The sequence below is a fragment of the Pezoporus flaviventris genome, unplaced genomic scaffold (assembly GCF_033815535.1).
Source record: "Pezoporus flaviventris isolate CSIRO_AGI_PZ_B2104156 unplaced genomic scaffold, CSIRO_AGI_Pfla_v1 ptg000016l, whole genome shotgun sequence".
In the NCBI taxonomy this organism is placed as follows: domain Eukaryota; kingdom Metazoa; phylum Chordata; class Aves; order Psittaciformes; family Psittacidae; genus Pezoporus; species Pezoporus flaviventris.
Genome location: NW_026892564.1, coordinates 12,460,596 through 12,483,900, shown reverse-complemented (window position 1 = coordinate 12,483,900; position 23,305 = coordinate 12,460,596). Strand labels below are relative to the sequence as shown.

At 42.7% G+C, this 23,305-nt stretch overlaps 1 protein-coding gene across 3 annotated transcripts; it reads right to left on the bottom strand.

Moving 5' to 3' along the window:
* Nucleotides 1-1,597: 1,597 nt before the first annotated feature.
* Nucleotides 1,598-23,305, bottom strand: LOC133269994 (bestrophin-3-like). 3 transcript variants are annotated; one of them, XM_061454817.1, is made up of 10 exons: nt 23,228-23,305; nt 19,252-19,421; nt 17,472-17,566; nt 16,627-16,860; nt 11,311-11,465; nt 10,507-10,584; nt 9,956-10,108; nt 6,971-7,051; nt 5,509-5,660; nt 1,598-3,339 (listed from the first exon to the last, which is right to left on the bottom strand). In XM_061454817.1, the coding sequence occupies exons 2-10, from the start codon at nt 19,401-19,403 to the stop codon at nt 2,442-2,444; spliced, it is 1,998 nt and encodes a 665-aa protein (XP_061310801.1). In that variant the 5' UTR covers nt 19,404-19,421; nt 23,228-23,305; the 3' UTR covers nt 1,598-2,441. The 3 variants fall into 3 exon arrangements, with proteins under 3 accessions (XP_061310801.1, XP_061310803.1, XP_061310802.1); XM_061454819.1 differs by lacking the exon at nt 19,252-19,421 and having other exon boundaries at nt 23,228-23,283; XM_061454818.1 differs by lacking the exon at nt 23,228-23,305 and having other exon boundaries at nt 17,472-17,552; nt 19,252-19,377.

Below are 23,305 nucleotides of genomic sequence, written 5' to 3'. Positions count from 1 at the left end.
CTATAGAGGAGTGTTTCAAGGAGAGCAGCATTTGCTTTAACTTTGTGTCTAGCTGTGTGACACGTGTAAAATGTATCATTTATACCTAAACTTTACTGTTTCTTAAAGTTAAGCTGATTGGTAAGTGAAGTTCCATGACAGTTGCAGATGCAATTAAACTAAGAAAATGTTGAATTGAAAAGTGTTGCTTTGGTTCAAAGAAAAAAATAGAGAATAGGGAAGAAAGAGTGAATGTGGGAACAATGCCTTTTTTTTCTCTGCTAATGTAGGGAAGGGAAAGCTATGTGTTTCCACCACTGCCACAGGCTGATAGAGTCCTCTTCCCTCGGGAGAGTCAGCAGACCGGGGCTCTGATGGCTGAAAAGCTAAAGGATGCTGCCAGAAGCTGCTATTACCTAGTAACAGCCACCCAAAGAATCAGACTGCTAGGTTAAGGTGCTGTTTATTTCAGTATCATTTCACTTTGTCAAGGCTCTCATTCTGTTGGTCAAAACTGACCATAACAATTTGATTTGCCTGAGGACTTGTTGCGGGTGGCAAGGGTGAGGTTGCACCAGAATGCCTTACTGCAAAACTGTGACTGATTCTCAGTACTCAGCTGCTGTCAGACACTGGCACCACCTCATCCCATAGCATGGAGAAGTGCCTCCGTAAGTGCCTGTGAAATCTGTGCTTGGCTTTTCTGCACACCTGAAATTCCCATAATCTGAGTTTAAACACATCTTCCTGGGGCTAAGCAGTGTCCTCTGCTTCCTAAACTGATACATGTGCTTTTGTCTAGTGTCTTTGAAGGATTTGAAAGGGAGACACTGCTCAGAGCATGTCTAATGCACACCAACAGTTCCCAGACTGAAACAAAGCTGGAAGAAGTAGAAGTGAGGAGAGTGGTTGATTTTTTCCCCTCCCAAACCTACCCAGATGGAATAGCAGAGTCGTGTGCTACGTGACAGCCTTACTGGAAGGGCTCCTCACTTAAGCAGCTGGACATAGGAGCAGGAGCAAGCAAATCTGCTCATTCCTTTCCCAGCTTCAGGGGGTCCTGAAGACTCTCAGGAGCCACTGGTGCTACCAGTTACCCTGATAGAAACCATGGTTTGTTGGCTGAAGTGCAACTTTCTGAGCAAGACTGCTGGGTGGACAGGCTATCCACACAGCCCATGCCACTTGTTGGCTGCTGCAGCCCCATCATTCCCTTGTCTCCCCTCCCTCTGTTCCTCCCAGTCACTGAGCTACCTGGACTCTCCCTTGTCTAATGAGACCATCTACTTGGATGCTCGCTCATGGGGGAATGCTGGACTCACGCTCCAGACTGAGTCTGTGTAGATGTGAATGAGAGCTGAAACCAAAGAGCTGCCGCTGCTTTCAGGGCCTGCTTTGAGACTTCTTGTAGAAGTGGCAGCTGAAAGGCCAGGTTGCTACCAGGAGGTTCAGGGAGGCGGCTTAGCCGCCCCTGGAGCAGCAGGAGCCACCTAATGCTGGCTCCGGTCTGAGTTAATGGAGGATGTGTGTGACACATCTGGACAAGTGTGGGAGCAGACAAGGAGGGGAAGGAAGCAGAGACCAATTTTTGCTAGTGTTCCTGGGCCATTTACTCGTCTACCTGGGATATCTGAAGCCTTCCAGCTGAGGATCTCTGCAAGAGTGGAGCCCTAAGCTCAGTTGCTCCTGCAGCTCCATCACCTCTTGAGAGAGAGCCACAGTCCTGGCATCACCAGGGAGGCCACCTGGGAGCAGCATTTTACAATAAACAGCCACCAGGTACAACATATACATGCTCCAAGGAGCAGAGGTCAAGGCTCAGACCCCCATGCCCAGTTCATCAGCAGCTTTGCCTCTTCCATTTTTCTTAATGAAGTTAAACATTTAATCCTTTTATTTCCCACTCTGCAGTGGCACAGCTTCAGTAGGAGAGGGGGGCTTTTGCCCTACACATGTGGTGAGACTGATTTTTCAAGCATTCCTGCAGACAGAGATGGTGAGCTGAATCTCTCCAGGCTGGGTAAGGAATTGAGCCCACACCTCCCCTCCTAGCCATTTGAGTGGAAACCGAAACTATTGGTAGGTCTTACAGAGATGTCACGGACCTTAATCTGAAGGAGCGGCCAAAGGTCGCATCGTTCAGTGTGGATCCAAAGTGGACAGAAGAGCCACCTCTGCTTTCCTGATAAACTCAGTGGGTGAGCCTGCACAGCTCGCTGCCATGTGCGCTAGCTAGCTTGCGTTCACTCCTGAGGCTCCCTACAGTTTTACCTACAGGATCACAGATTTCAACCAAGTGGCTTAAAGCATGTCACCATAGTGCATTCTCTTTAGGTGCCCAATTCCTCGTGTTCAGGATTTGTCTGAGTGTTGTGTTCTGCCCTTCACACTTTCAGCAAACCTGTGTGAGAACCACTTGCGCGAGAGGACAAGAAGTTCAGTCAAACCCAGAGCAAGCACGGTCAAAGTTTTCTTTCACTTTTCTCATTAGAAAATTCCACTATAGCTGTTTCTTTACTATCCAGGTTTTCCCACAAGTGCTGCATCTCAAATGTCTCTGGAGCAGCAGCAGAAGTAAGCTTTTTTCCATCACTGGGGGTCCTTTGTTGTGAAGATGTCTCAGAATCTGTTAAAGTGTCAGCATTTGACGTTGTATTTTGACTATGGAAGCTCGGTAAACTCCATCGCTGAATGTTTCTCTCCTGATCTGTTATGAAACCGGCTAAATTACTAACGTAGGGTTCATGTTTGGGCTTCCCTATCACAGTAGGAAGTGACTGATGCACCTCAGAGCCTGGAAGGTATGTAGTGACTTCTGGGGGGAAAAAAGGGTCGTCCAGAAGACTCACATTTGTCTCAGTTAGGCTCCTTTGGAGCTTCTCTTCTGGCATGCTTGCGTTGCCCTGTGTTTGCGGATCTGGTTTGCCCAGCACATCAAGCGCTTCCTCCTCAGCTTCAGAGATGATGACCTCAGGAACTGGTTTGTTTGTCTCAGATGAAGTGTCGCTGTCGCCAAATGGTGTCTCGTTCCTTGAGGTTTCAGTTATGGGTCCTAGGTCTCGGCTACTGTGAAGTCTGTTATTTCTGTCAAGTCCTTCGTGTTTCTTCTTGAAGCTCGAGGTGGAGTATCTACCCCTTGTGTGCATTTCCTGCAGGCGCCTGATGTGCCCCTTTTCATCTGCTGGGAAGAACACCGAGTTCTCGCTTGTCTGCCGACTGTAGCGCCTCTGAGCTGGAGGTGAAGGGCCCTCGTGGACACTGAGGAATCTCTTGACTCTTCTCAGCACTGAACGTTGCCTTCGGTGTTTCTCCTCTTCCCAGGGCCACTCTTCCCCGTAGAGGAATTCAGTGTCAGCCAGCCTGCCAAATAAATCCTGTTAGTAGGTGTCGCTTATATATAGAAAGTGTATGTGGTCTGCATGCACACATATCCCTCTGTCTCAGCAGGAAGACGTAGGAACCAAGGCCCTAGTGTGTCCCAAGGAAGAGCATGAAAGGGGTGAGGGTGTCAGGAAATAGTGCCCTGCCTTTAGACGAGCCAGATCACATGGAAAGCTCTCCACATCCAAGTGTCTGTTCTCCTGAGGATGAGGCTGGGAGGGCATCCAGCTGGGCATCTGGCACTACTTCATATTTGAGCTGCAGCCCTCTGTGGCAGCTCCGCGTGGTTAGGCTTATGAATAACATGAGGGAGAGGGGAAAAAGAAACCCTGCTTGGTGCTGTAGATAATTTTCAGGAGAATTCTTCAGGCAAAAATAACAAGAGTGAAAAGGCTGCTCCTGGAAGCAACAATGTGATGGTTTCAAAAGATGCTGGAATTACTCAGACGGCCAAATCCCACTTACTTCTGGGGCACGACAGTGTGTCTGAAAGTCCCGCCTGTACCTGGTACTCTTCTCCTGCCCAGCCTTCGTGGTTCTTGAGAACAACTATTGCTGCATCTGCCAGGCAATTCAGTACACATTACTGACCCAGTGTGCCCCAGAGGACAAGTCAAACTCTCACAGTTACCTGTTCTGTGTGCAGATGGCAAAGGGACTCAGGCCAGACCTGAGGCAAGGAGAACAGGGAGGCAACACCAACCCAGAGGGACAGAGGAACTTCATCCAGCATTTATGAAGCTCTTAGAGTCATGGAAGTGTTTGGGTTGGAAGGGACCTATAAAGGTCATCCAGTTCCAACCCCTCTGCCAAAGGCAGGGACACTTTACACTAGAGCAGGTTGCTTAAAGCCCCATCCAACCTGGCCTTGAACACTGCCAGGGATGGGGCAGCCACAGCTTCTCTGGGCAACCTGTGCCAGATGTTGGCTTGAGGGGGCTGGGAAAGACTTTGGCTCAAGTTTTATTTATGTCCTTTGAACTTGGATGAATCTTTAGACCTGTTCTTTGAACTGTGCACAAGAACTACCAACTTTTTTAGAGAGATGAACAGAGAAACAGTTTAGAGGCGAAAATAATTGGTAAGAAATTCAACACATCAGAGCTGTTTGCATTTCACAGGGGCTAACATGGAGCCATTTTTCATTCACCCCGTTTCATTTTTTGTCCAAAGTGCTTCTTATTAAAAAAGTGCTTGCAGACTTAATAATGTTTCTGCTCTGCCACCTTTTCTCCCCTTGCAATTGCAGTAAAATATATTCTATGAGTTTTTCTTCTTTACCTTTTCAAAGCAAAAATCAAGCAGATTTAATTTTGAGAAAGGCTGGAAAATTTTGAAGAAATGGAAAACTTCTTGAAATAAGTTTTAAAGTTAACAAATGGCTACTATAAAGTTTTTAAAAAATTTTCAGATTAAAACATCTACTTGCCCTTGTATTTGTTCAGGCATGGTGGTATTTACACCTACTGACCTGTTCTATATTAAAGTATGTCACAATGTTTAAACTCAACAGCTTCTAAGCTAACTAGCCTATCACTGATTTCTCATACAGATTCTGACAGCACCAGGCAGTCCTCTCTTGTCTGTATGTTTCTTTATAACAATGGTTCTTGTGTCAGTTTCTACAAATAACTCCATTCCTTCACAAAATCTGGCTGCTCCAACTTCCATGCCTAGATTATTAGTCAATGAAAAGTTGTGCATTCACAATAATTTCTTGTTTATCTTCACAAAAATCTGAACTGATTTCAGCCATCATCAGCTACCTTAACAAGCACAGGAATAGCTATTTTGTTAACTGGGGGATGTATGGAGAAGCTGTAGTAAATAATTATTAAGAAAAGTCAGTTACTGTCTTCAGGTGCCATCCTGTGCTCAGCGACTATCAACACTTTCCCTGCAAACATATTCTATTTAGTAATTACACAATTTAAGCTATGGGTGCCAAATTCCTATGAGCATATGGACCTACGAGCACATGGAGACATCACCACCTGAACACCAGCCTGTCCACTCCCTCCTAACATCATTTCCACCTTCCTCGCTCAAGGTATTGTCACAGCCCGCAGCCCTGCTGTCCATCAATCAACATGGGCTGTAGGGGTGGTGATATTTCTGATGCCATTAAGAACCCTTATTGCCACTCACCCCATTTCAATAGTCGATCCAAGAAATGAAGGAATACAGTAATCAGCAGCTGCTTTTGTGTAAGGTGGCCGGGCAGAGGAGTCGTTCCAGTAAATATCTTTCTCCATCCTTGGTAAGTTCATGTGCATCTCATCCACTGCTAGAAGTGAGACCTTAGATTTTTTTGGTATAAATCATGTCAGTTTCAGCACAGTACAGTATAAGACATAATCTGCTCTGGACTCCCCAGGTCAACATTTCTTTCAGAAACACCTGAAAGTAATCTCTGTGTACTGGCCTGCATACTGGGAAGAGACTTGGTAGTAAAAAATATGCCCCCTATATCCTCCTATACTCCTGAAAGCATAAGTGTTGTTGTAACTTGAGTCTTCTGTGCTGCAAAGTTATTTGTGTCAGATTGAAGTCCTCATGCATGATGTAGATAAATGGACATGTGATCCTCCGCATGCTATAGGAAATCTGTGCTCCCTAAAATGCCCAGAAGTAGAGAGGCTTTCTGATAGGCTTTGCCCACATTTAAGATGTTCAGAACCAAGCACGTGGCCATCCTGTTCTAGGACATTCCAATACATTTTATACAAAGGGCTCTGAGGCACCATAGAATAAGTAGCCTGAAGCAGTGTTAAGCTGGAGATCATCTCTGGCAGCGTGAAGGCTTTTCCCACTCCTCTCCGTACCTGCATTGCTTGTTTTGCTTAATATGCTGATTTAGTTGCCCTGCCCTTGCTTCCCCTAACATCTGGGCTCTGCTCTGCAGTCTTAATGGTCCCCAGCAGATGTGGGGTCCAACAGCAGCTCAAACCTATGCTTGACTCTACCTGCAAGGGGAGCAGCATGTGACACTCTTCATGTCTTTGGGCTCATTCAGACATACAGAGGCTGACGACAGGAGCCATTTGGAAATCAGGGGTAGCTGCAGTAAGTCTGTACCCTGGCAATCTCACACCTCCTGCCACTGAAGATGCTGGCTTCTGTGCCCACCACAGATGCTGCTGTCACAACATAAATCATGGTATAAGCCCTGCTTATTAGTTCATGGCCCTGCTTGGTCTTTTTGGGATCTTTACTGCCATTTTTTTAAAGGCAGGTTCATATACAATACTGTAATCTCTAGACATTCAGATTAGCAAAACGTGTCCTTATCTATGTGGGAGGAGATGGCTTTTGGATTTGCAGGATTGACCTACATTACATGTTTTTCCAGGCATAAAGTGAGCTTATAGTTTGAGGTCAGCTGTTTACTTGTCTAGTCAGGCATCATAAATGCCAAATACTAAAATCAAGATGCATTAACTTGTCAAAACAAAATCTGTGGATCACAGCCATAGGTACTCCTTCAGGGAAAGAATTTGTTATGCTGACACTTGTTGTCCTTAGTTTGTGCCTCAGTATAAGGAATAGGATTAAATGTAACGATAACCTATAGTACAGTAAAGCTGGAAGTAGAAATAACAACAGCAACCTGTAAATTCCTATCGATGCACCAGTTAGTTTCAAAATCATCATCGTCTTCTCCAAATGGATTAATAAGTTGTTCAGCAACCTGAAAGGAAAATGAGACAGTGAATAGAGGTTGGCATGCCATGTCAGGACTGCTGCCACAGAGAAAATAAGATTGGATTTTTCTCTCTCCCTGCCTGTCACTTCCAATCATATCTTGAGCTCCCGTATGATGGTTTTGCTAGCCTAGCGAAGGAACAGCTTGCTTTCCCTATAGATTCATACCTCTGTGTCTCGTTGGTGCTGTCAATCATAACTGTCAGTGCCGGCCTGCTGGGAATTGAGACATGTCTGGGCCACGCAATTGTCACATAAGATAGTCATTACCTCTCCTTACTGTTGACTTTGGCTGATTTAAATGAATGTCTTGGCAGCTAGAGGCTCTGTTACTGCATTATGCTATACAATGCTCCACCAGCCCATTCGGTCAGTATTCCTGAGCCCTGCAGCTGCAGCCTGCTGGAAGGACCACAGCTTGTCTCTTGAGCTCAGTCCGCAGCCCCTGCTTCTTTATCGTGGGTGATGCTGATGGCATACCTCTGAAGCATTCCAGGAAAAGCAGCCCACCGGAAGACTTGACTCAAGTGAATGCTGTGCATCATGCTAGCTAAAGGCAAGAGAGAATCTGAGCTTGTTCTGTCATTCAACTTGCTGTTTTGTGTTTCTGCACTTGAAGTGTTTAAAACTGCAAGGGAGAAGCCCATCCTGTGGAAGGCACTACCAAACAGTGAGCTCCAGCACCTTTGTAGTGAGGTGCCCTAGTCTGGGAACTAGGATGGGAAAGGAAACCTCTCTGGCTGCCCATAGCCTTATCCTGTCCTGTTCCCCTCACTCCACAAGGATTAAATATATGGAAAAACAACAGACACTGCCCCCACTCTATGCTCATCAAAGTAGATTGTGGGGAGAAAACTTCTAGCTGCTGGGGGAGAAAAAAAAAGATGATGTAAGAAAAACTGAAAAAGATTTAGGAAATTCAGACTGCTTCTCTATTTCTCAGTTCCTTGGTACACTGAGGTTAAATATCGTCTCCCCTTCATGCTCTTCTCCTTCTGTTTGTCTTTTTAAGCCTCAGTTTTGAAGCCAATCACATTCTTGCTGACCCTCTCAAGCCTTCTTGATGGCCACCAGGGCCAGGCCAAGTCCTCAGTTTAACTTGGGTACAGGTAAATAAACTGTATGATTAAACAGCCCTGCTCATGAGCCTCACAATGGATGACTATGATCTAAATAACTGATAATAGTAAGGGAGTCACTCCCTGCCTATTTATTCCCATGTGCTTCTATGTTGTACCAGTGGGTAAGCACCTGCTGACTCTCCTAGGTCACGACTTCCCAGGCCAGCAGTGGAAGACATCAAATGAAGTGCCAAGCAGACTAACACAACAGAAACACCCCAAAATCAGGAGGAATGAAAACAAGACAGGGGACACCTCTGGTCACACTATTGGCCTGCCCCATGGCATTAAATTTTGGGTATAGCTATGGAAGTAATGCAATAAGAATGACCTAGAACACATGCTGCTTTTGCAGGGAATCACCAACCAAAAATCCACTGCAAAACCTGTCACATGAGCTAAAAGAATTAAGCAGGGCTGGGACAGAGGGAACAGCATTGATGGCCTTTTGTTTGGCTGAGCTGGTCCCGGTATGTGAGACACGACTTTACTTGCTGGAAAGGAGTGCGGTGCTGGACAACTAAGCCCTGTATTTGGACAGTCTGTCTACACCTGTAATGATAATGGAGTGTCTGGGAAACTTTACCCCTGTATTGTAGGTATAACAAACCAGGCCTGAGGCCAAGGCAAGAGCTCATTTTAGCCATAACTTCTGAGAAATAGCAAAGTTACTGGAAGTCAATAGCTTGAGGCTCTTTCTGCAGCCTGGCAGCCAAAGCTCAACACACTCAGCAGGAAACTGGCTGTAACCTTCAAGACAGAAATATCCTGACTCAGGGCCTCTGCAGGTTTCAGCAAACCTCTGGACCAAGGGAGCACTGCCAGTATTAAATCTGCTTTTAAAAACTGCTTCTCCTCCCTTTCATTTCCTTAGGCAGAAGGTTCTTCAGTTACAATGGCATCTCATACCTGCTATAGCCAGGATTTGGCTGGTAGCCCTGAGCCAACCTGGAAGAGATGCTACTAACAGCCTTGGGTGCTGATGAAGGGGAAACCATTCATCCTTCAAAAGCACCAGCAGGATGGTCAAGAGGAACAGCTTAAGAGTTTTGTAATCAGCAAATCTCTGGACAACACTGCCTAGAGCAATGTGCTTTCCCCACCACAGCAGCTTCCCTTGCTCTCTCTCATGCTCCCCTCAAGGCTGGTCCCTGTGTGGCACACCCCTTTCCCCATGAGTTCCTAAGACACAGGGCTAGAGGAGCTTGCTCTGCAGACACTTTACTTTTCCCTGCAATTAACAGCTTGGTGTGCTGCTTTCTCTACTCTGCATTTTGGAGTTGGAAAGGGGCCTATAAAATTAGCCAATTTTGCTCAATTTATATTCTAACAGAAAAGTTAGCTCTAAGTTTCCAGCCATGATTAATAATCCCAAAAGGAAATCTTAATGCACATAGACCCTAATGTACCAATTTGCTTTTTATTTGAAACTTTTCTCCTTTCTACCTTGATAGCCACTGCAGAAGCAAGAACTGCCATGAGGTATGCCTTAATTACTCAACTATGAGATTGATGGTGATATGTTAACTGAGCAGACGTCAATGGGTAGCATCCAATTCTATATATAACTCTTCTTTATAGTGAACATTTTTATGAGGTAGGGTTGTAGCCAATATCAGCTGCTACTGTTTGATAGCCCTCTGGAACTGGAGACCTTTAATTGCTTGCATCTGATTAGGTTAACAGCAGATACTAAAGGCTGGCTTTGATCAAAAGAAAGCATGATTCAGTCCCTTTCAGCCCATGACTTTTCCATAAAGCTAGTTTACCTTGAGCCATCCTGCGTAGAAGAAGAACTGTAACAGTGTGAAGATCGGAATGTAAAGATCTAAGTCATGTCCCTGATACCCTTGGTCAGTATCCAAAAATTGGCGCCCTATCAGGCAGGCAAAGAAAAAAGTATAGACTGCGAGAGTAACAACCTGCAAAGAAGAAAACTTCATTGAAATCATGTAATGATGCATAAAGCAACACATATGCAAAGGCTTCTGACTGCCTTTTGCATATAATTTACAAATCTGTAGGAAGGTATTATGAATAGAGGGGTCACAATTATGGCCAGGGAGAAGACCCAGGAAACATAAAAACCTTTCAGTGCTTCCCTCCTCTCCCCCAGCTTATGAAAGGTCTTCAAAACATCTCTGCATTAAATGTGACTGTTAAATATGACTTAAAAGTCAGCCAGGCCTTTGTGATCCTGTGGGAGTCAAGGAGTGTTCAACAGCTCGGAGAATCTGGTTGAGTCTATGGATATTTTTCACCAAACTCCCCTTTTATAGAGATGGTGTTTGGAATTTTGTAAAGGGTTAGAGCTCAGTACCTGGGTATAGACCAGTGGAATTCCAACCCAGTCATAACCAAACAAAAGACTACACCAAGACCGGTACTTATTCATCTCCTAAAAAGAAAAAAAAAGAAACAAAGAATAAAAGAAAAAGTAGCCCCCAAAAAACTAAAATAGCATGGGGTTCAATTCTAAATTATAGATACCTTGTTACAAGTCATTTTTGCACATATGAAAGGACAAGGAGATACAAAAGTTTGGTATATAGAAATTGTTATCATAATTACATCCAGCACCCCACTGTCACATTTGAATATTCATTTGGCTTATGGAGTTGGAATGCTTAGTATATTACGGATTTCTTCACAAATTATCTTTCATTTCTATCTTATCTACAGTCAAGTGATACATGAAAGAGAATATATTATATCATAAAAAGGATGTCTGACCACTTAATGAAATATTCAGGGAGATTGTCTTCCTGCAATTGATATTAAAATCTTCCAAATGTCACATTACTCTCTTTTTCTTTTTTTTTTTTTTTTTTTACCCTGCAGCAATGGAACAAGTATGAATTCACAGTGATGTTACAATCAATTTTTACTCATCAATTTGGTGCTTTAGTTAATACCTTCTTAGTCATATAAATACAATCCCAGCAAACTGCTGCTGTGTGTACTTGAGAGTACAGAGGTACACAGAGACAAGCAGTATAAATCCTGAGTAAGATCGCTTAGACGACACTGGAGAGCTGTGCACAGTAAATCAAATTATGGAAGTGAAAAGCTACCGCATAGCAATTTCAGATCAGTTTTCTGTAGATTTACTTTTTCTACTTACGTTCAACAGTGTCTGCAGATCTACACTGTCTCGAATTCTCCCCTCTTTTCGTGCCTTTGAAGCCAAATTCCCAAACCAGACAAATGGAACCCAGTATTTCAGGTGGGGAGACTTCAGGTCATCGAAGATTTTTCGTTCATATCTTGTCATAAAACCTGTTTAGCCAACAAAAAACAAATCCAAAGACTTCATTTATTCTGTGCTTTCAGTCCTACTGATTGTCTAAATTTTTAATGTGTTTGAGTCTGTTTATGTGATATTTGCACAGAACTATCCTAAATGCTATTTATAATTCTGACTAAGTGGTCTCTTCCTTTTTTCTTTATTTGAGGTTTTTGCTAGGATAGATCTTGCCTGAAACAACTGCTTTTGCAATAATTACCTGTTACTTTTCAGCAATGAGGGCATTAGACACACCTCCACATATGCTGTAAGGGCACTTATGTGACCTTCTGATACTGATGATTTTTTGGTAAATCTGCGAAGCAGTGAGCAAGCAACAAAGGATACAAGCACATGCATGAAACAGAGCTCCACAGAGACTGCGCCTTCTGCCGGCAAAACACTTCCCTGCCAGATTGTGTTTCATGTTTTCTTTGGGGTTATGAAGGCGTGCAAAGAGAGGGAAAGGGAACCATGCACAGAAATCCTGCTGCTAGTGGGACACCGGGCCAGATGACATGCTGTGAGGCTGCTGGCTGAAGCTGCTCTCTGCCTGGCAGTTTGCCTCGCTGGGGTGCTGGAAAGGTATTATGTTTCCTGAAGAGTTCCCCTGGCCTTGTGAAGTCCTGCTTCCCCCTGCTGCAAGCAAGCCCAAGGTCAGAGCGCAGGGGAGCCAGGGCTGTGAGGGACAGCACCTGCATCAGAGCAGGTCGCTGCCTGGGACTGGCAGGGGAGCAGCTCTACCTCTACCCTCTTGGGTAAGAAAGCACTGCACTGCTGCTCTCCTTCCAGCCAGCCTGTGAGAAAAACCACCTCAGAAAATACGTAAGGGTGCATTCACATTTTCTTATGTCCAAATCCTGTATTTTCTGTGATTGGAGTAATCTTCAGGTTTGGAGAATCTTAGCTTTTTGCTCAGGTGTGTGACACCTCCCTGGGTGCGTATAAGGCTTCTTCTGTTTTGTTGACATCAGCTCCAAAAGCAGACAAAGTTAGTACATAACAGCCTCAAAAAAAGTGGCTCAGCCAATCAATTAGAAGCCTGAGTGCTGAAAATTCAATAGGGGAGTTGAGAGTAGACAGGATTTTTTTCTTGTCTCCAACTCGTAACTAAGAATTGTTGCTAACAATTGCTAAACTGGCTCATTGTTGCTGACATTGCTAAAGATACATGAAGCAGAGAAAAAATACAGAAACCCAGTTGTTTTGTATAAAAATGTGAACAAGGTAAAAGGAGATTTATGAAACACAGCAATCTTCATAGATATTCTGCTGTTGAGAAAAATGCCACTGTTGTACAGTTGCGACAAGTCAGCACAGGAGGTGTGAAATATTGCTACTGAGAAGGAACACAAGGACGGGACAGAAAATTCCATGGAAGAATAAAAGTTCAGCAACAAGACACAGTACTCCTGCAGTATCACAGAATTTGGTAAGTTTACAGCCAGCTCTCATAATCAAGTGCACAGAAATAATCAGGCAACCAGACAAACAGACCTGCTAGTCATGACTCCTAAAGACAGTTTTTCAGACTGCCTTTGATTTTTGGCTGGTCAGCCTGCTCATTATGGGACAGGAAAAGATATTTCTATCAGACTGAAAGAGACAGACAAAATATCGGAAAATTGACAGTCTGGAGTAAACACTGGATGCAAGTCACTTCAGAGGCTCTGGGAAGTCATCATTTGGAAGAACACAGCCTGAAGAACAGCGAAGGTACAAGGATCAGTTCAGCTCTCCACTGTTACCTGGGCATCTTTTTGGTCAGAAAAGTTCAACAAAGCCTTGTTCTTAGAATCATAGAATAGTTAGGGTTGGAAAGGACCTTAAGATCATCAAGTTCCGGCCCCCCAGCCATGGGCAGGGACACCTCACACTAAACCATGCTACCCAAGGCTCTGTGCAACCTGGCCTTGAATGTTGCCAGGGATGGAGCATTCACAACCTTCCTGGGCAACCCATTCCAGTGCCTCACCACCCTAACAGTAAAGAATTTCTTCCTTATATCCAAGCTAAACTTCCCCTGTTTAAGTTTTAACCCATTACCCCTTGTCCTATCACTACAGTCCCTAATGAAGAGTCCCTCCTCAGCATCCTTATAGGCCCCCTTCAGATACTGGAAGGCTGCTATGAGGTCTCCACGCAGCCTTCTCTTCTCCAGGCTGAACAGCCCCAACTTTCTCAGCCTATCTTCATACGGGAGGTGCTTCAGTCCCTGATCATCCTTGTGGCCCTCCTCTGGACTTGGTTCCACAGCTTCTCATGTTGAAAACACCAGAACTGCACAGTACTTCCAGGTGGGGCCTCATGAAAGCAGAGTAAGTTATGGCAATACAAACAATATGCAGTTCAGAACCATGTGCTGTTACTGCAACAGGTAGATAGAAGTTTAACTACCTGCTTCTGTGTTACGTGAGAAAGAGTTAATTTAGGTACTTCCTTCCACCAGAGGGTTTGGAACTCCATACTTCAGCCTTTTGTAGGTATTCATGTCACTGAGCTCACACCTCATGTTTCTCTTAGGCATTTCCTAGCAGCTGTTTTAGGCTGCTCTGCTCATCTCCTGACTCATTACTCATGTTTTTTAAGACTTGTGTTCTTGGGCATCCAACTTCCCTCTCGTACTTTGCAGCCAACAGTATTGGTATGCTTAGAACTGCTGCTAGGCATTTGACGCTTATGGCATACGTGCACTCAGCATCATAATGTCATGAATCCACAGGCATCTACTGCTTACAGCTCCATGAAGAATGCTAACAAATGAAAAAAAGTTCAGAAAAGACTTAGAAGATTCTCCCTACAAGACACTGTCTTCAGTGTCTTGTAAGGAGAGACTATAGATGGTGAAGTTCCTAAGTTTATTCAATCCTTTATGCACTCTCTTAACAGGTAGCAATTGAGAGAAAAATGATGTTTTAACCTAGTTAAAAAAATAACAACTCAAACCCGTTCCAGAATCTGGTGATTAGAAGATGACCCTGTGCAAGTTCAGACTGGAATAAAATCCCACTTTTCAGCAGGGAGTTCACCACTGTGAGTGTCAGTTCACCCAGGATGCAGTGTAGTCTCCAGTATACCCGGCTGAATTTTAGATCAGGGCTGGTCATATTCCTAGAAGGTATTATAGCTCAATCAGAAACTGCAACATGACAAAGGATGTTGCTAGTAAGCGTTTATGCCTTGTGTTATGGATAAGTCAGACTCCATTATCATGGTATTGTTCTCAGATTTAAAATCTATGCATTTAAGCAGTTCACTTACTGAAGAGAGGAATGTGTAGCAATAGTTACACTGTGGCAGTTCTGTTTCATAGCGAAATGCAAAACCTGCGCAGGTTGTTGCAATGATGACAGATTCTGCTGGTCATGTTCATACTAAATGCTGCACTCCCATGCAGTCTCACATGTAATGCCACAGGGAGCTAGGGAGTGGATAATTGCAGAGTACTGTCTTAATCACTGGATGTTAACGAAGCAAAATATACCCTTAAGTGCTCAGTACTGCAAAAATTATGTGGCACAATATGTATTAAAAACTATAGAACAAGCACTGAAATCCAAGGAGCTGACTACACTGTCAGTACTTATTTATACCATTTATAGAATATTCTTCATTGTTCATAAGAAACCCCAACAACAAAAACTTGCTTTCCAGTCTACAATTCTTGTACAACACTGCGACATTTTGTCTCTTGTGGAACAGATTGTCTTTAGCAATAGGGAGGCAGAGCTGGATTAGCCTGCTGGAAATGTTGTAATTTTCCAGTGTGTACTAGAAGCAGATTGCTGGGGAGAGTGACAGAAGCTTCCCTGACCTTTCACAGGCCCAGGTAAACAGTTTTGTTGAAGAGCACAAGGAAGAGAACTTCAAAATCCAACTGAATCCAACATAAATTTTGGATAGTAAAAGACTCTTATTTTTTTTTCCAGTAAGATCAGCGCATTCTGCCTGCATTTTTGTTAATATCCAAAGCTTCTCGCACATATGTCAAATGTGGATATGTATGTACACACTGCATATTTTAACTTGCTACAACTTTGCTTACTAATCTCTGCCAAATGAATAATTTTAAGTGAGAAATGCAAGACAGCAAAAAAGGTATGACTTCTCCTATTTAGAATATATCCCAATATCTCTGCAGTGGCATTCTATCCCTGACCATGTGAATCAGAAGGCATGGCATCACACCTTGCCTTTAAATACTCAGCAGTCAGACCTTCACAGTCAAGCAGTCTTACACGACTGAGCTCTCTTTCCCAGCATCACACCTCCATGTTATCAAAACAAATCGAAAATAAAGACATACTTATTAATACCTATTATATTTACCCCTGAAAAATTGTATTTAAAGTGAGATTTTAAATGTCAAGAAAAAGCCCTCAGGGTTATTTTGGATTTTTTGTTGTTTTTTTTTTTTTTTCTTCTAAGTAATACTTAAAATGGGAAATCTACTCAAAGTGCAATCTACTTAAAATAAATAGAGATAAAGCTGTACTTGTGAAGCGCCTATAGAGATCAGTCTCTGATACACGAGACAAGTTGTATCCTGTGCATCGAGGCAATGCCATGTGTCAAGTCACCTTTCCTACTGCACCATAATGCATTGCAGCTACATTATTTTGCATGTTTTGGAGAAGGTTGTACATGTTCCATATACCTGTGTGTTTGGGGCAGGCCTATTGCCTCCATGATGTCAGAAAACAGATCCACACGAAAGTCTCCAACTCATTTGATTTCTATAGTGTCACTAGATGAAGACTTCAAGAGCATTAAAGCCACACACTTAAGGGCACATCATTTAATCCACTGACAAAAATGTAGTCGCTTTGACATAGAACCGTAGGTTGGAAAAGACCTTTAAGAACACTAGATCTTAAAGACCTTTAAGACCTTGAAGTATTCAAGGCAAAGTTGGATGGGGCTTTGAGCAAGCTGGTCTAGTGGAAGGTGTCCCTGCCCATGGCAGGGGGTTGGAACCAGCTCAAACCATTCTGTGATTCTATGGATCCATTAGTCCAACTATGAAAGACATGAGTTAGTATGAGGCACACATGGGGCCAAAGAGGAAAGAAAAAATGAGTCTGCCTCCTTCCCTCCTTGTGCCCCCACCTCTGAACTAAAGGAAAGAAATCCAGGGGAGAAGGACACCAATACCTGCTCCAACCACGTGGTCCACGGTAGGGAACCTTTTGTACACAGCTGTGCTCACAGAGCGAAATATCAGCAGAGATGTTAAATTCACATAGCGCATGAGAGTCCTCCTTAACAAGCGCCCATATTCATCTCTGCCCTGGACACAGCTAGAGATGAGGAACATCAGACGATCTGGCCATGGCAAGTTCACAAACTGGTTCCACCAGCGATTCACCACCAAAGTAACGTAGAAACCTGGGAGTTAGAAGGGGAAAAAAAGTGCAGTGCCTGTCAGGATTTCTGTTTAGGTCACTTTGATTTGGTTTACAGAGTGTTATTCATATCACTAAGCTGCTACATTTCCCAGAATAAATGCAGTATATCACGTCAAAACCCATGATGCAATCAACTCTCATTATTTAATAGACACTGCAACTTAATGGCCCATTCCAGCTGAGATTCTCATACTCATTAACTTCCAAATTTCCTCTTCTGAGTAAACCTTAAGTGGATTTAGTGATTTGAAAGATGGAGCACAATGTATCAGTGTTAGTGGGCACTAAATATAGTAACTTTACTCTTTTGTTGGTATAATAAATAAATATATATATAAAAATATATAATAATATATATAATAAATAAATAACTTTACTCTTTTGTTGGTATAATTTGAACATGAGTATAAATGTTGATTTGACACAAGCGACTTGAATTTAAGGAGATCTGCTTGAAGCTGATGATTTCATTGTGAACCTCTAACCTCCCATAGGCCCCTCAGCTCTGAAGTGCTTCCATGCACAGACATTCACAAAATGCCTGAACAGGGACAGTGCTGGAGATTGATTTCACATGTAACCGGTACTTACCAAGCACAAAAGTTACCGGGATTTGTTCAGCATATTTGTCACAGTAAATTGATAACTTTTCAAAGAACCGTTTTTGGCTACCTGTAAGAAAAAATCTGCAGCAAGAATAAAATGTATCTGTCCTTTCATAATATTCTGGCACTAGCTACAAAGTGCAAATAGGTATAAATAATCAGGTATGTGCAATCAGGAGCAACCTTGGCTAATGTCTTCAAGTGAATTCTTAAAGGTAAAGTCCTTAACACTTTTGGCATGTAATACAGAAGCTGAAGAAGAAGACAGTATTATTCCCTGTTTTTTTTTGCAGCTTTCTCATGGCTAATTTGACTGGCAGTACTAATTAGGATCACTACACCTGGAGAATTAGTTTGCTGTCTCAAAGGGACCAACGATGATAGCAAATCTGTAAGTCTGTAAGTAGAGCTTACCCTCCTTTTCCAGAGGGCTACTTACTAAAAATGGTCAGGTCTGGTTGAATTGCAAAAGGTTACTAATCCCCAACTGCTCTTATTTGGAAATGTTATGTTTTTGCAGTATTTTTTTTATTCTTACTCCTACTAAATATTTCTCTTCCACAAGATTAAAAACACAACTACTGTATTTATTTTTCAGTGAGGACAATATTCACCAAATGATAGATAATGAGTGGAGTATGGTAGCTTCTGCCCATGGGAAAAAGGATATCTAATGAAATACAACAAGCCTAAATAGAGCATTTGTTTTAATTTGTATAGATTAGTATTACACTTATTCTTCGATTTTATATAAAAGGAACACATGACAAATATTTGTTAGGTTTTGCTTATAATTGTGCAATATAACCTGGAGCACATATAGAAGCTTTTGATGGTGTATTTACCATGGTCTTTAATTGCCAATTTTAATTTTAATACATTTGAGACTCCTGTGTTTCTTTACGTATTAATGCTGAGTTTACGGGTATAGAACATTTTGCAAAATTAGTGATTAATCACAGAGAAACTGAAGCTCATTTTCTCCTTGCTTCACTTCGCTTGAGCAAACACTGAGGTCTAATTAGAGATCAAGGTAAGAGCTGAATCATTATTTTTATACTTCTGTGTGGTGTACTTCATCAATTGAAGTTTCACTTCACTAACTGATGCAACTGCATCTGTCATACAGGTGTTTAATTCACACCTTGGTGGAAGAAGCAGCTCTCCTAATGTGACTCTTCCAGGTGCTGGGTGACACAGAGCTAACAGCCACCTCTGGTTTCCATGAAGTCTTGCTTGGCCTTCTGCAAGCTTAGAAATAAAGTTTGCATGTCACCCTAGCGTTAAGCAAAACTTTTCTTCTCCTGACTACATAACCTGGCTCTCAGATTATTACCTTTCAGGTTTGTTAAAGAAATTGCCACTGAGCAACTGAAGACACAGTTCTGCAATTAGAGTAAAAAGTCTATACTTATCATCCAAAGCAGAGAGGCACGCTCACTGCTGCCAGCTCCAAGTCAGAATGATAAAAGCTGTATAACATAGGCTAGCCATGGATGTTTATTTAGCCTAACTTCAGTAGGATGCTTGCTCAACAGTGGGCTGAAAGTAGAATCAGCTGAATATGATAGAAAGTATTTTATTTATATCCTACATGCTTTCTCTGGAACATTAAAGTAAACATGGAAAGGAGAGCGCATTAGAAAAGGTCCAAGGAAAAGACAATAACTATGTTATAACCTCCCCCCATCATTCATCAGCCTAACACTATGAAGTATGAAACTTCAGTATAACATTTAATGAGATGTGAATTGGAAAGAGTGTACCTGTATAATACACTTATCGCTGTGTAAAGAGTAGCAAAAACAATAAATTCTCTGTACAGCAATTTGTAGATGCTGCCTTTCCACTTTAGGAGTAATCTGTGAAATCCAAAGAAAGTGGCATTTGCTACTTTGCTGGAATAAGTGACTGTCATCGTCTTGGCAGGCTGAGCCTAGAAACAGTAGAAGAGAAGCAGGAAACCAACAATATTTTAGACATCATATTCTAACCTGAATGCACCCTTGTATAGGTAGACACATAGATATACACACATATATGCATATAATGGCATAGGTATACATAAATACATGCTGTATGTATTTATATATATAGATAGACAGAGAAAAATTATAGTCGTGCAGTTACAAGCCCCTTTGAGACCTGCAGATTGACTGATGCAAGGCTGGTTTTGGGTTTTACCTCAAAGACCACTCAAAAGCAACAGCTAGCACTGAATGTGGCCATCTGCCTGGGGAGCAGTGGCAGGGACATGTTACACCTCTGAAGTATCTGCTTGCTCTCAGTTTTCTCCAGTCTGGTGTGAGGAAAGAAAAGGAAATAAATTTGCTTGAAATTCTTTTCCAAACTTCTTGGCTTCTCAACAGAGAAGGAAAGCTGAATTCCACAAATACACCTTCCTCCCCAGCCAGTATTTTTAGCTAGCTTTGGTAATTATGCTCATCTAAAACTAAATGAGATTTGGAGACTGCCTCCTTCATTAGTGGTTGCGACAGCAGCTGAGATCAGGTGGGGAACCCTGTTATTTCTCAGCCTGACAGCTAGATGTACTCCTGAGTACTCACATACTCAAAATATCATGCAAAAAAAGCCGTAGGTTTGTCCTGGTAGGAAGCATGTGACACAGTGTAATTAAAGCACTAAAAGTATACAAGTAAATATTTTATGCTGGGTTTGTTACTTACTTACCCGGTGCAGGGAGGTACTACAGGAACTTTCATGCGCTTACAAAAATGCCCCCAACAAAGTCCAAATGTGGATGAAACCAATTTTGTACAGCATGGAAGAAAGGGAGTAACTAAGACAAGACAAAGCCTCAAGGTAGGGAGTAACTAAGACAAGACAAAACCTCAAGTTAGTTGTGTATCATAAATAAGACTCTTGTCTATATTCTCTTGATTCCACTGTAGGTCATTTACTCTCAGAAAAAATAATCTGAACACCTAGTTAACAGGTGGCTTGGTGGAATTCCATGCAACATGGCTGTGTCTTTGATGCAGAGCATGAAGTAAGCCATTAAAATTCAGCTGTAAAAGTGCCACTTTTTCTTTTAGTCACCAAGGGAATTAGCAGGAAAAAGACACATAAGCCTTCTACTGCTGACAGACTGCCTCTTCTCCTCTGCAGGATGGCTGCTCAAGGTTTGCCAGCATGGGCTTGGAGATTTTTTTGGTGTTACTGGGTTTTTTTAAGATGCATGGGTTTTATTCTTTAGCATCCAAATGATAGTTTTCCTTTTTTCTGAGACTCGGAAGAGGCCTTTGAAATTTTTGTTCTTGTTGTTGAACTCCATAAAGTTCAATTCAGGAGCCAAGCTGACTGGCATGCAGAAATGCAGTTCTGTCTGCTAAAAAGCAGTGGTCAGGATGAAACACTTAAGAAAATGGAAGCAGAGATTTCCATTTCCCAGCAGAAATGGGGCTTTATAAACAATGAGAGAAATCTGTGACTGGGCTATAGTGGAGGAATGGGGTAAAAAAATACTCTTAATGATACACTGAGCTCTCTTAAAAGTATAGGAGGCTTTAGTCCTTGCCCTTTGCCCATTAATGCTGGGGAGTACACGTATTCAACCCAAAACATCAAGAAATGTGTCTCTACCTCCCCACTAATACCTAATCTGTAATGGAAACCTCCGGTGGGACTACCCACGTGTAGGGGCTTAGATCTAAAAATGATATCTGATAATGTGAGGGCTTATAGCCTGGCAGGAATCCAGACCCCCAGGGTAACACAGTGCAATGATTAGAAGATAAAGTTAGACAAATGCAGTCTGAAGTAAAATACAAATTGCTAACTGTGCGGGCAACAAACTGTTGAAACATGGGACTGGATAGACATGCTGTGGTTTAGGATCTTTAAGATGAGAGCAGGTAGTTGGACAAAAGATGACCTTCAGGAAGAATTCACATAGCTGGGACATACAGGGTTGAGGTTGAGTGGCTCTGCTGGTCTCCCCTGGTATCTGGGCACCTGTGAAACTTTCTGTCCAGTCCCTTTTGTTGTGGGCCATGGAGGGAAAAAAATTGCTTTGCAGCACCTTCATAGCCTCTGCAGCTCTGCAGGAAGGCAGTGATTGGTGTCAAAACCATAGAATCATAGAACACTCTGGGTAGGAAGGGATCTTAAAGATAATCTAGTTCCAGCCCCTTGCCATGGACAGATGCACCTAGCACTAGATCAGGTCATGGATCAGTTTCTGGACATGGGGTTCAGAAAGGAGTCATCCTCCCAGGCATCCATGACTGGATGGTGCCAGAAACTGGTCAGGAGCTGAACTGAACAAAATGGGTCCACCTCTTCTACAGACCTGCAGCAAATCCTGTCTTGCAAGGCCTAGTGGATGGGTTTTGGCCACAACTGCAGATCTGTAATGACAATAGGATTCAGAATTAAGAATATTTCCCCATCCCATTAGACTGGGAGAGTTTTCTTCATGAAGTACTATTTGCCTGCTTGATTCAAACAACTATATTTCACTTAATCAGATTCCAGCCATCTCTCTTAGCAGTTTACTCGATGTCCTTGGCTCTGAATAGAAACTCTTCACATTAGCTTGAGAAGCACTGGTCATCTGCAGCTTTTTCTTTCCACCTCTGAAATGGGGCAAAGAAAAGTGGGACTGCTACAGCAGTTTCAGCATTCAGTACCTTGGTTTCCTTGCCCTGCTTTGCCTGTGATGCACCGTGGTTTTGCTTCCTGCTAAGCAAATGCTTAATTGAATATACATGATTGGGTTCATATAGGGACTTCAGGGTAATATAATTCAATGTCCTAAAATATACATTAGGTCAGATTAGGTGATTTAGACTATATGACTATATGAAGCTATGAGAGACAGCCATGTGTCTGTCTGACTAGATTTCACAACATAGCAAACAGACTTAAATCTGCACTTGTGCTTTTTTCCTCTGGGAACAACTTGAGTGCAGCTCTCCCCCTGCTTCCCGGGAACTTTTGGCATAAAGCCTTGCCCCGAGTCTGGTTCTTGCACAGTGGTCCCAAGACCTTGCTTCGTGAGCAGCATGTTGACTGAGAGGCTTTCCAACATTAGTCATGGGCACAGGAAATGAAAAAGCTAAAACTGAGACAGATAGGAAGAGCAAAGCATGACAATGCCCCCCCAGCACATTCCTGTCTGGGCACTATTTTGGCCAGGCCACAGAAGGACAGAGTGTTAGATTAGATACCACAGGCACTGGTGTCATGAAAGATTTTTATATTAATTGTGTTGCTCTTAACTTCATTAGCAGGTACAGAGCAAGGCTTTCTGCTGGATTTGCGGACTTTGGCTCATATCTATGATGCTGCTTTTCCTTTTGTTTGGTGTTTGTTCCCTGTCCGAAACTTTCTCAAGCACAGGCTGAAATGTGAGTTATATATTACACCACTTTTGCTAAGATCATCAGAAGCCATTAGGCATAAACACCTAAAAATAAAACATTTCCCCCAGCCCCTACTAATATTGAGCCCACCTGTAAATGGGATTTTTGCCTGGCTGAGAATTTCAGGATGCATTGGGATTCAGAGGGAAACCACAGGAAAAAATAACAGCTATCAGTGTCCTAACTGACCATGAAAGACACATTAGAGAATGTCTAAATAGTGGCTCTGCTCAGACCTACCCCTTGTTATTGTGTCACTTTTTTTCTTAGTTCATGAGGTAGTAGAGAAAGTGAGTGAGAGAGATTCAAGTTAAGCTAACTATAAAAGCATATTAAGCTAACATATCCCACTAACCTGCTATTTTGATTTGGCAGTCCAAGCCTGAAGGCAAATCCTGGACCCTTCCTCTTCCTCAGGCACCCCAAAGTCCCC